The sequence below is a fragment of the Plasmodium coatneyi genome, chromosome 14 (genome assembly GCF_001680005.1).
Source record: "Plasmodium coatneyi strain Hackeri chromosome 14, complete sequence".
NCBI lineage: Eukaryota > Apicomplexa > Aconoidasida > Haemosporida > Plasmodiidae > Plasmodium > Plasmodium coatneyi.
This window is the reverse complement of record NC_033569.1, coordinates 1-12,742: the sequence shown is the minus strand read 5'-3', so window position 1 is coordinate 12,742 and position 12,742 is coordinate 1. Positions and strand designations below refer to the sequence as shown.

The 12,742-nt window shown below is 33.6% G+C and overlaps 3 protein-coding genes across 3 annotated transcripts; 1 reads left to right on the top strand and 2 right to left on the bottom strand.

Annotated features, from left to right (window-relative positions):
• Positions 1–25: 25 nt before the first annotated feature.
• On the top strand, positions 26–1,532 carry PCOAH_00051340 (KIR protein; the record flags this gene model as incomplete). The annotated part of the gene is made up of 4 exons (XM_020061916.1): positions 26–46; positions 202–993; positions 1,161–1,288; positions 1,448–1,532. 4 exons carry the CDS (start codon positions 26–28, stop codon positions 1,530–1,532), a joined length of 1,026 nt encoding a protein of 341 aa, XP_019917615.1.
• A 3,449-nt stretch (positions 1,533–4,981) lies between these two features.
• On the bottom strand, positions 4,982–7,542 carry PCOAH_00051330 (KIR protein; the record flags this gene model as incomplete). Its single annotated transcript, XM_020061915.1, has 5 exons — positions 4,982–5,293; positions 5,482–6,186; positions 6,344–6,405; positions 6,489–7,347; positions 7,495–7,542. The coding sequence occupies 5 exons, from the start codon at positions 7,540–7,542 to the stop codon at positions 4,982–4,984; spliced, it is 1,986 nt and encodes a 661-aa protein (XP_019917732.1).
• Positions 7,543–8,797: 1,255 nt separating this feature from the next.
• On the bottom strand, positions 8,798–9,601 carry PCOAH_00051320 (hypothetical protein; the record flags this gene model as incomplete). Its single annotated transcript, XM_020061914.1, has 1 exon — positions 8,798–9,601. The coding sequence occupies one exon, from the start codon at positions 9,599–9,601 to the stop codon at positions 8,798–8,800; it is 804 nt and encodes a 267-aa protein (XP_019917851.1).
• Positions 9,602–12,742: the final 3,141 nt, after the last annotated feature.

Sequence of the window (12,742 nt, the reverse complement as noted above, 5' to 3'; positions counted from 1 at the left end):
ATATTACAGCAGGAGAAAAGGAGAAATGGCACAAGGGGTGACAGCGGTAAGGAAAGTTTTTTTTTTTTTTTTCTTCTCTTTAAAATGAACAATGCAGTAATGTATATATTTCCATACTGTTCCTTAGAATATTGTAATACAGGAACATGTATGGAAATATATACATTTATATTTGGCCAATTCCACCCACGGTATTTATAGGAGGAATGTTTGGATCAATTACCTTCCTCCGTAATATATAAGGAGTTGGGGAGTGCCAAGGACTCCAGTACTGATGCGCCATCACTGTGGGAGGCAGGAGGTTTACTACTTTCACTCTTAGAAGATGATAAAGTAGATTATGTGGTGCGCGCTTGGTATTTAGCAGCTCGGAAGAAGGGGGAGGGAGGGGACGATGTGGAATATAAAAAATACTGTAATTTTTTTTATTATTGGATAGGGGATATGTTACATAGCTCGAAGAAGAGTGATTCATTCTCAATGAATATGGGCTTAGCGTACTCAGCATTAAACATGTTAGGTGTTCCAAACGCATGCCAAGAAATAAACACTACTAATAAAGTTAACTGGTCCCTCTTCCAAAACAGAAAAACCGTCTTCGACTACTACCACGACTACCAAACTATATACAACAACTTACCACCAGCGGACGGTGATAAGAACTGGTGTGAAACTAAATACAAAGATTACCTAAACAAAGTTTCCTCAGTCTATGATGCTGCTACGAAGGATTGCACAACAACAGCAGCTACTAATAATAACACTGATCCTTGTTGTATCAAATATAACGAAGAAAAGTCTGGAGGGAATGACACAAAGTATAAGGACCTATTAGAAAAAGGGTGTGATGGAGCGGTAACTAAAGCAGTACCTGAACAGTTAATCACATTGGAACGAACTGATTCCCCTACCACCACTGCAAGCACCATTGCCTCTTCCATAGCCGCAGTAGGAGGAGGATTAGCTGCCATCACATCTTTCTTTTTATATAAGGTGAAATTATAATTATAGTGAAAATGATATAAATAATTTTGGGTGCATTATTTTTATATATGAATAATAATAAAAGTATAAAAAAGAAAAAAGGGTGCCTTCAGTTACACATATATATATGTGTGCTACTTATGTGTTATACATGTTCCTTCCCCCCCTTTTTTAAGTATACCAATTTATTTTCTGGATTACGAGGCACCGTCTCCCCTAAAAGAAGCAACAGAAAAAGAAGATCAACAAACTCTAACTTTGACGACACATCCAACGACGACGACACCTCAACATACGAATCAACGTATGATTCAACGGACACTTCAACAGTAGCATCTGTAACAGATAATTCTACCATATATGATAGGTCACCATCACGTGCAGGAAGATCAAATAATAGACAGAGAAGAAACAATATAGGTTACCAACGTAGGTAATGTCCATCCTCCCTTCCCCTACTCAGAAACTATAATGATCTGCAACGTGTTTTAAATGCCCGTTACCACAGAGAGTATATTTTCTATAGAATTCGAAAGGGTAGCAAATAATAATACAAGGAGTGAGCAAAGACGAAGAAATATAAATTACCGTTTCACACATATATATAATGTTCCATTCCTCAAGCATTATAATGATGTACACTGTTTTTTAAGTGCACATTACCACAGAAAATATACTATACACAGTGTCTGAAAGAATAAAAATGAATGGAAGAATGACCGGGGTCGGAATATGGGTTACTATAGCATATAGTACCCTTCTCGAACTATGGAGGAACTTGCCATGTTAAGTGAATTATCTGCGATAAAAGTATGAAATATAAAACAAGAGCATTACAAAATTCTGAAGTGTAACAAAGAAGAAAAAGGAAAAAGACTAAGAAATATTTTCGAAGAAGGTGATCAAACTCCGCTTAATTAGGCGGAGCGTAATTTGTACATTAGCTATTTTTGATTAGCAAATTTTTTCTTTTTTTTTTTTTCTTCAATCTTGTTTTTTTGTGCGTTAAATTATTAAATTTTTTTTTTCGCAACATCAATTACATTCATGACTTTTTTTTTTTTTTTTTTTTTCCAATCTTGTTTTTTTCGTAAATATTACTGGCGTAACTTTGCGCCGCGCAATTTGGCTTCCCGCGCGTTTGATGCTGCACCTTGCACTTCTTTCGCCCTGCAGCGATGGCAAGGACTAAAATCTTTTTTTTGCACTGTTCTGCTTCGCCGTTGCTAATTTACTGTTTCGAATTTTTACAGTTTTCATTTTCACTGTGTTCACATTTCGACAGTTTTTCATTTAACTGTGTTCACATTTTACACAGTTTTCATTTAACGGTATCCACATTTTACACAGTTTTCATTTAACGGTGTCCACATTTTACACAGTTTCATTTTAACTGTGTTCACATGTTAACAGTTGACATTTTACACAGTTTTCATTTTAACTGTGTTCACATCTTACACAGTTTTCATTTTAACTGTGTCGACATTTTTTACAGTTTTCATTTTAACGGTGTTTACATTTTACACAGTTTTCATTTTAACGGTGTTTACATTTTACACAGTTTTCATTTTAACTGTGTCGATATTTTTTACAGTTTTCATTTTAACGGTGTTTACATTTTACACAGTTTTTATTTTAACGGTATTCACATTTTACACAGTTTTCATTTTAACGGTGTTCACATTTTACACAGTTTTTCATTTTTAACTGTGTAAACATTTTAAACAGTTTTCATTTTACAGTTTTCATTTTAACGGTGTTCACATTTTATATAGTTTTTCATTTTAACTGTGTTCACATTTTACACAGCTTTTCATTTTAACCGTGTTCACATTTTATACAGTTTACATTTTAACGGTATTCACATTTTTTACAGTTTTCATTTTGAACTGCGTTCACATTTTACCAGTTCTCATCTTACAGTTTTCATTTTAACTGTGTCCACATTTTAACAGTTTTCATTTTAACTGCGTTCACATTTTACACAGTTTACACTTTACAGTTTCTTCATTTTAACTGTGTTCACATTTTATACAGTTTTCCTTTTAACTTTGTTCACACATTTGACACAGTTTTTATTTTAACTGTGTTCACATCTTACACAGTTTTCATTTTAACTGTGTCGACATTTTTTACAGTTTTCATTTTAACTGTGTCCACATTTTACAGTTTGCACATTTTTAACTGTGTTCATATTTTACACAGTTTTCATATAACTATGCTCACATTTTACACAGTTTTCATTTTCAACTGTGTTCACATTTTAACAGTTCACATTTTATAGAGTTTACATTTTTAACTGTGTTCACATTTTACACAGTTTTCATTTTAACGGTGTTCATATTCTAACAGTTTTTATTTTAACGGTATTCACATTTTTTACAGTTTTCATTTTGAACTGCGTTCACATTTTACCAGTTCTCATCTTACAGTTTTCATTTTAACTGTGTCCACATTTTAACAGTTTTCATTTTAACTGCGTTCACATTTTACACAGTTTACACTTTACAGTTTCTTCATTTTAACTGTGTTCACATTTTATACAGTTTTCCTTTTAACTTTGTTCACACATTTGACACAGTTTTTATTTTAACTGTGTTCACATCTTACACAGTTTTCATTTTAACTGTGTCGACATTTTTTACAGTTTTCATTTTAACTGTGTCCACATTTTACAGTTTGCACATTTTTAACTGTGTTCATATTTTACACAGTTTTCATATAACTATGCTCACATTTTACACAGTTTTCATTTTCAACTGTGTTCACATTTTAACAGTTCACATTTTATAGAGTTTACATTTTTAACTGTGTTCACATTTTACACAGTTTTCATTTTAACGGTGTTCATATTCTAACAGTTTTTATTTTAACGGTATTCACATTTTTTACAGTTTTCATTTTGAACTGCGTTCACATTTTCTACAGTTCACGTTTTACAGTTTTCATTTTAACGGTGTTCACATTGTACGCAGTTTTTCATTTTAACTGTTTTCACATTTTTACAGTTCACGTTTTGCAGTTTACATTTTAACTGTGTTCACATTTTGCAGTTCACGTTTTACAGTTTTTATTTTAACTGCGTTCACACATTTTACACAGTTTGCACATTTTTAACTGTGTTCACATTTTTGCAGTTTCTGTTTTACAGTTTTCATTTTAACGATGTTCACATTTTTACACAGTTTTCATTTTTAACTGTTTTCACATTTTACACAGTTTTTCATTTTAACTGTGTTCATCCATTTTTACACAGTTTTCATTTTTAACTGTGTTCACATTTTACACAGTTTGCATTTTAACTGTGTTCACATTTTTTAAACAGTTTTCATTTTTAACTGTGTTCACATTTTACACAGTTTTTCATTTTAACTGTGTTCATCCATTTTTACACAGTTTTCATTTTTAACTGTGTTCACATTTTACGCAGTTTGCATTTTAACAGTGTTCACATTTTACACAGTTTTCATTTTAACGGTGTTCACATTTTTTACAGTTTTCATTTTAACGGTGTTTACATTTTACACAGTTTTTATTTTAACGGTATTCACATTTTTACACAGTTTTCATTTTAACGGTGTTCACAAATTTTACAGTTTCCATTTTAACTGTGTTTACATTTTTACACAGTTTTCATTTTAACGGTGTTCACATTTTCACAGTTTACATTTTACAGTTTCCATTTAACAGTTTCATTTTAACGGTATTCACATTTTACACAGTTTGCATTTTAATTGACTTCACATTTTTTACAGTTTTCATTTTAAAGGTGTTCGCATTTTCACGGTGTTCACATTTTTTACAGTTTTCATTTTAACGGTGTTCGCATTTTAACTGTGTTCATATTTTATACAGTTTTCATTTTTAACGGTGTTCGCACTTTTTACAGATTTCATTTTTAATTGTGTTCGTCGTATTTTACACAGTTTTCATTTTATAGCGGCTTTCACATTTTGACAGTTTTCATTTTAACGGTGTTTACACATTTAACTGTGTTTTACATGCGTTGATAAGCTATATTATTTCTTGGTTCATTCGTCTTTTGATACCGTGCTGCATTATATGTCCTTCGAACATGTTGCCCACCATATACAGTAGAACCATCTATGGAATCTGCTATGGTTGAATCTGCTGTGGAAACGTCCGTTGAGTCGTATGTAGAGTTTGTTGTTGAATTGTCCGTTAATGTGTCCCAGTTCTTTCCACCTGATCTTCCTTTTCTTCTATTACTGCTGTTCCTACTGTTGACGTTATTGTTCCTTCCTCCCCCCCAAAAGTTGTCCTTTATCCAGGAGGGTAGAAGATTATGCTAAGAAAAGGGTTACGGGAAGGGAAAGAATGTTAGGGGTGGAAGGAAAGGAGGTGAGGGTTGCAAATGTTAAGGGGTACAAATATGTATACATATATACATACATACATATATATATAAGTACATATTTAGTTATATATATACATACATATATATACATATGTGTATATATTTATTATGATCATTACTTTATATAAAAAAAAAACAGCCGCTGGTAGTGCTCCTATTCCTAATATGGAAGAGACAGCGGCGGTGGCTGCCGCACTTATTCCTTCTGAACATGATAAGTTTGCTAACTCCCTAGTACAGTATTGCATATATTTACTTTCAAAATTGTTGCAGTACTCATCACTCTTACCATTACATTCTGTTTTCACTTTATCATAAGTTTTGAAGATGTCATCCATGTATTGTTTAAGTTTCTCAGTACAACGGGATCCATTAAGCTTTAGTAGTTGTTTAATAGTTTCATAATCCTGAGAATGATTATACAATTTTTTCATGTTGTCGAACTGTTCTTTGGTGATCTTATCGTACAGATTTTTGCACCCACTTGTACCTTTTCCCTCCGGTAATTTTGTGCAGATTATGCGCACAGCCTCCGGGAACTTATTAGTGTCCTTCAATTTTCCCCACAGTATGGATCCTAACCAATAATAGAAGAAGTTATAACGTCCAGGATACCGTGGATCCCTTTCCCCCATTATTGTGGTTATATAGTACCAGGCACTGGCAATCTTATCTATACAGGTACTCACATCAGGGTATTCTGCGTGTATACCCTGTAGCCTACTTTTTATTGGGTTGAAGGTACCTTCATTCTTCGGTGCGACATCCTGAAAATCAAGAGTGTCGTACACTTGCTTTGAGGGTAAATTATCTAAGTACAGGTCCTGTAAGTATAATTAGTGGAATATACATATGTAACCCCAAAGTGTTTTTTATTCTTATCCCTTCCCCTAATTGGTGCATATTAAAATATTATCATGAACACAATATATGTGTGTACATTCACCCTAAAATTAAAGAGAAGGGCATTAAATTTGTTACTATTATTATTATTGTTTTTGATGTTGTTTGTTTGTTGTTATTGACGTGGTTATTGTACTGACCTGGTTAAGGGTAGCAGCAGAATGAGGAGGAGCAGGAGCATCCCGTTGGTGAGCATCTGCACGGTTCTGTGCTTGTGCTTTACTTCTAGTCTTCTCATCAATGAGCTTCTGCCTATATTGATCTGTATATTTTAATTCTAATTTAATGTTTTTGTAAATATTAACTTTCCCTGAAGATCCTTCTATCTCCTGTGGTCCAGTTTTTTCTAAGGTTAGGGGGTTCTGATCCTTGTCTGTTTCATACTTCTCTTGAAATTCTTTACAATATGAACTCTGTTTGCTATTACAATCTTTACTTACAGTTTCAAATGCTTTACAGGCTTGGTCTAAGTGTCCATAATATTTTTCATCACAGGAGTTGTCAAATTTCTTCAGTTTTCCCTTTATACCTTTATAATCAAAGGTAAAATCAAATACGGTTTTTCGATAACCAAAAATTGTTTTGTCCAAGTGAGTAGTGTTTGTGTCTTCGTCTTTGTATAGGAGTGTACAATTTTCGCTAACACCAAATTCTGGAAGTGCCTCATAAATTTTATGCATAATTTGTGAAAATTTAGAACCATCTGTCACATTATTTCCCCCGTTACTTTTCCATACAAGGTCACCTAACCAATAATAGAGAAAATGGCAGAGTGAATAATTAAACCGTTCGTTCAAGTCGTCCGATCCGTCCTCGTCCTCCGGGCCCGCTTCGTCCACACCATACACATACCCCCCAAACGCCTGTTCTATTTCTTCCTGCGCATCTTTCTTTTTTGAAGTTACAAAACATAGACCCTTAGCAATTTTATCCTCTTCACCTTTAATTTCAGTGCATGAATTTAATTTGGTCTTCGCTTCTCCTAATTTTCCCCCTTCACCATTAAAATGGCAGTAAACACTCGTTCCTTTGACCTGTTTATAGAACTTTATTTTTGAATCCAAGTTCTCTAAATTTGTTTCCTGTAAATGTGGTGGTTACGCATAGAATGTATACACATACGTTTTCCTCCGTGTTTTTATATTTTTATTATACTATGTAAATAAATTCTTGTGCGCACACACATATATTTATGTATGTAATCATTTTAAAAAGAGGAAAAAATGTACATTTAGATATTTTCCTCCTGCCGGTGCTACTGGTGCTGTTTCTGACATGGTGTATAGGTGTGTGCTTTTGTATAAAATAAACATGTATTACAAATTGTTCTGCTTATATATTTATACAGAACATACATGTGTAAGAAATTTGCTCGACTTCCTTTCCTTAACAAGGATTATAAAAAAAAGTAGGAAAGTATGTGCGCCCTAAAAATATTTTTTACTTCTTTTCCTCTTTCACACTAATAATAATACACATTGTTCAAATTTCTTCTGAGAGCAACCATAACAAATTAAATACACACACACATCTCTGTGAATCAAAATGACCACATCTGTGTATCAAAGTTATCACATATGTATATCAAAGTTAAAACATCTGTGTATAAAAGTTATCACATATGTATATATATATATATAATGAACAGAGAAAAAAAAAAAAAAAAAAAGAGAAGATGTAAGGAACAACGGCGCAAGGGGGAAGTAAAATGAAATAATAGAATAATAATAATGGGGAGGAGGGAAAAGAACGGGAAGAAGTTGAGGAAGCGGGAAAGGAATTGAGGGAAGAGGAAGCGATGCAAAGGGATCGAAAATTTTTTTTTTTTTTTTCTTATTACATGTTCCTTTTTATACATTCATTTATATTATTTCATTGTATCGTATGTGGTTGTTCGTTTGGAATATATGATATTATTATTATTTTACTTAAATTATTTGTTATGTATATGAGGAAGGGGAGGAAGGAAGGAACTAGGCAGGGGAGGGCGTAAATTCCTTTTTTCTTTTGAGCTGAAGCAGAATTTTTAGTATGCACGTTTTTTATTTTGCGTTTTTTTTCTTAAAAGGAAAAAAAAGATGGATTACTATGAAATGTTCACGTGTATGTAGTATGCAGTTTACGTATACACACAGAGCACATCGTACCTTACCTTCCTCACCCTCCTTCCTTCCCTTTTTTCTTCCCATATTATATGCGTACATGCACATACATATAATTAATGCATATACTTATATATACACATATATGCATGCATATATATACAATGTATGTAGGCATATTCCTATCTTTCCCTTGTTTTTTTTTTTCCTTTTTTCCTTTTTTCCTTTTTTTCTTTTTCTTTTTTTCTTTCTCTTTTCTTCTTCTTTCTTCTTTCTTCTTTCTTTCTTTCTTTCTTTCCTTAGACCCCTTCCTTTCCTTCCTTCCACCAACCACCACCCCTAACGACCTTCATTCCACCTACCACCCACCTAACAACCTTTGTTCCCTTAGGAAGTACCTTCGTTCCACCCAACTCGCAACCTTACTTCTTCATCTGGATGATGATGAGGTATATGGAATAGAATATTCGGACGAATATTCCGTTGTTGAGTCGTCGTAGTGGTTTGAGAACCTGTTCAATTCACATCTAAGGGACCTTTTACTTCTGCTTCTTCCATTTGCAGAGGAGTTATTCCCCTTAAGGAAGGAGAGGAAGAAAAGGTGCGATTTATACTTGTAAAAAAAATATGCCAATGTTGGTAATGCTACTGCAGCAAGTCCACCAGACACAGCAGCAGGTACCACAGCACTTCCATCAGCTTGGGAAGCTGTAGAATCTGGTCTTGGACTACCAGTGTTCTGGTTTCCGGTGGAACCGGTACCAGAAGAACCTGGGTTCCAAGTTCCCGTAGAACCGGTACCAGAAGAACCGGGGTTCCAGGTTCCCGTAGAACCGGAACCAGAAGAACCTGGATTCCAAGTTCCTGTAGAACCAGTACCAGAAAAACCTGGGTTCGTAACATTTTTGCATGTTAAATTTAAGGTTCCACTATTTCCTTTTCCTTGAATTAATTCCTTAAATTCGCCACAGCAGGTATTATTAGTGCTACTTTTACATTCCTTATATACACTCCCATAGGCTCCATTTATTTTTTGAAGGTGGTTGTGATATGCTTCATCACAGGAGGTTACTTTCTCCTTCTGAGGAGAATACAGCTCAATAAAGAATTGGTCTTGAGTATAGTCATATATTATTTTTCTAGAGTCGAAAGTGGCTTTGTTAATATCATGGCATATATTTTGACATACACTTCCAAGGCCTGATCTTTTCAATTCCCTGTAAATATCATCCATGACGGTTTGAAATGATTCAGAAGATTGTACACATTCCGATACTTTTCCCCCTAACCAATAATAGAGAGTGTAGCAAAGATCATTAGCGTGGCTGTTAACCCTCCTTACGTCATGTATGTAACACCACCCTTCTGCAATATTCTTAGCACGATGCTCTGTTCTAAGATAAGCTTTTATTTGACCCTTAACTTTTTCTACTTCGTCATGCTTAGTACATGGAATTGAGTCACTCCTTCCTAGTACTTTTCCGTATAAGTCCTTCTGCGATGGTAACTGAGCCAAATGTTCCTTCTAGAAATGGGTAATTAGCAAAATATATATGTGCATTACTACACATTTTACATTATTACTTATTACATTATTCATTAGGTATTATATGTTTGTACACACTGCTAAAATCAACTTTAAATAAGGAAATGAAGTTGAGTACCGTTGCATGCGTTGCCATTGTTGTTATTGTTCATCTGCATATGTGTGCATATGTGTATATATATGTTTATATATATATTTTTTGCCTTTCCACCGTTTGCCTTGTATAATAAAAATTTTGTGCTATAAAAATGGACATTTTTCCTTACTTCAACATATATATATATATATATTATATACATATATATGTATATATGATGTATATATAACTATATATATATATATATAGTTGTATGTGTATGTATGTATGATTTTTTCCTTTCACCTGCTATTTATGTAAGAATGGCAATTTTTTGCTTCTTCTTTTCTTTTCTCATTTTTCTTTGTTTTTTTTTTGTTTTTTTTTTGTTCTTCTTTTATTCTATTTTTGATATGTACGTTATGGAGTTGTTCATTTATATATAATATGTATATATATATGTATACATATATATGTCCATGGAAGGGGAAAAAATATACTCTCTCTCCCAAACGAACGGCGTTGTCGAGAAAAAGGAAGAAAGAAAAAAAAAAGAAAAAAGGAGTACAAACCCTTTCTTAAAAAAATTTTTTTCATGTATTTTAAAAAAAATAAAAGGAAGGAAAAGGTAGGAAAAGGAAGAAGGAGGATGATGGTACATGAATATAAGTAAAATGTATAATGTGCACATTTAAAGAGTAGGAGGGGAAGAAGGTCGGGGTGCTCAAAATAGTACATAATATAGTGCACATGTTCTGTGTGAGTAAGTTATTTATAGTGTATTTATGGAAGAAAAAGAAGAAAAAAAATAATAAAAAAAAAAATAATAAATGCAGGAACAATCATATATGTATCAAATGTGATCTATGTTGCAAAGAAGGAATGAGTGAATGCAGAATATTTTTTTTCTAAGTGCAAAATAACGTAGTTCGAAATTTTGACTTTAGGAGGAAAGAAGGAATAAGAAGGAAAGGAAGGTTTAAGAAGCAAAGAAGGAATAAGGGAAGAAAAAAGGAAAGAAGGAAGGAAAAGAAAGAAAAAAAGAAAACGAAAGAAGGAGGGAAAAAGAGGAACGAAAAAAAGAAAGAAAAAAAAGGAAATAAAAGAAGAGCTAGGAAAACAAAGGTTTTAAGAAGGAAGGAAAGAAAAGGTCAAAGGAGGAGGAAGGATGGAAAAGGGTCTAAGGAAGGAAGGGTCTAAGGAAAGAAGAAATAAGAAGGAAAAGAAGAAAAAAGAAAAGGAAGAAAGAAGAAAAAAAAGGAAGGAAAGCTATATGAAAAACTTATTATACAACATAGTATAAATGAAGAATAGGGGAAAATGTTCACAGAGGAAAAGGAAGAAGATGGAGGAGGTGGATGCATGCAATGGGGTAAGGAAAATTTAAGAACATTTTTTAAAATATCACATTTTGTAAAATATTACATTCGTCAAAATGGGAAAATGAAAAATTAGAAATGTATAGAATGCTATATATTCTTTGTTACATTCGTTGGGAAAATGCTTGGAAAAGTTGAATTCAATAATGATGTGCACTACACTGGAATATGGACAAGGAAGCGGAAATAATTGTAATAATAAACATACAGAAATAGAAATAAAGGTAGGAGGTGCATTAAAACCATATGGGGATCTTGCAGGTTATAAGGACAAGATTATAAATACTTTGTGTAGAGTGAGTTCATTGTCTATAGGGGGGAACATGGAACCACTAGTCTCTTCTGTTATATATTCTATATAAATTGGTTGGGAGATATAATAACAGCGATAGGAGCGGAGGTAACAGCAACCCTATTCCAACACCATCACAACTAACATGTGAAGGAGTAGGTCTAAGTGCAGAAAGGACACGGAAAGAACAGTATATCACCATATTACTGAGGAACAAACATGTAGTCCATCACAGGATAGAACATCCTTTAATGCTGAACCTGCTGCTGTGTCTGGTGTATTAGCTGCAGTAGGATTACCTGCATTGGCATACTTTTTTTACAAGTATAAATCACACCTCTTCCTCTCCTTCCTTAAGGGGAATAACTCCTCTTCTAGAGGAAGCAGAAGTAAAAGGTCCCTTAGGAAAGAATTTAAAGAGTTTGATGATGACGACGACGACGACACCTTAACAACAGGAGCTTCAACAATAGAAGATTCAGAAATGAGTTCCATACTCAGGTCAACAGAAGGAACTTCTATTGATAATTCTTCTTTATACACCACTACTACAACATCATCATCTACCAACAGCAGACTGAAGAGAAATAATAGACAAAAAAAAAGAACAAATAATAATACAACAAGTCACCGATATATACATTATCATCCTACATAAAAAAAAGTGGCCCCCCTTTTTATTTTGCTCTATTACTTTACATTTCACAACTATGACATTTCACAATTATGACATTTCTCTCTTGTATATTTCAATTCTGTGTGTGTGTGTGTGACATTCACACTTTTTATCCAAAAGAGAAAGAAGGGTGATGGTAATAATAATCTTCAAGGGGTTTAGGGTTCAGGGTTTAGGGTTCAGGGTTTAGGGTTCAGGGTTCAGGGTTTAGGGTTCAGGGTTTAGGGTTTAGGGTTCAGGGTTTAGGGTTTAGGGTTTAGGTTTAGGGTTTAGGGTTCAGGGTTCAGGGTTTAGGGTTCAGGGTTTAGGTTTAGGGTTCAGAGGTTTAGGGTTCAGGGTTGAGGGTTTAGGGTTTAGGTTTAGGGTTTTTTAGGGTTTAGGGTTTAGGGTTTAGGTTTTTAGGGTT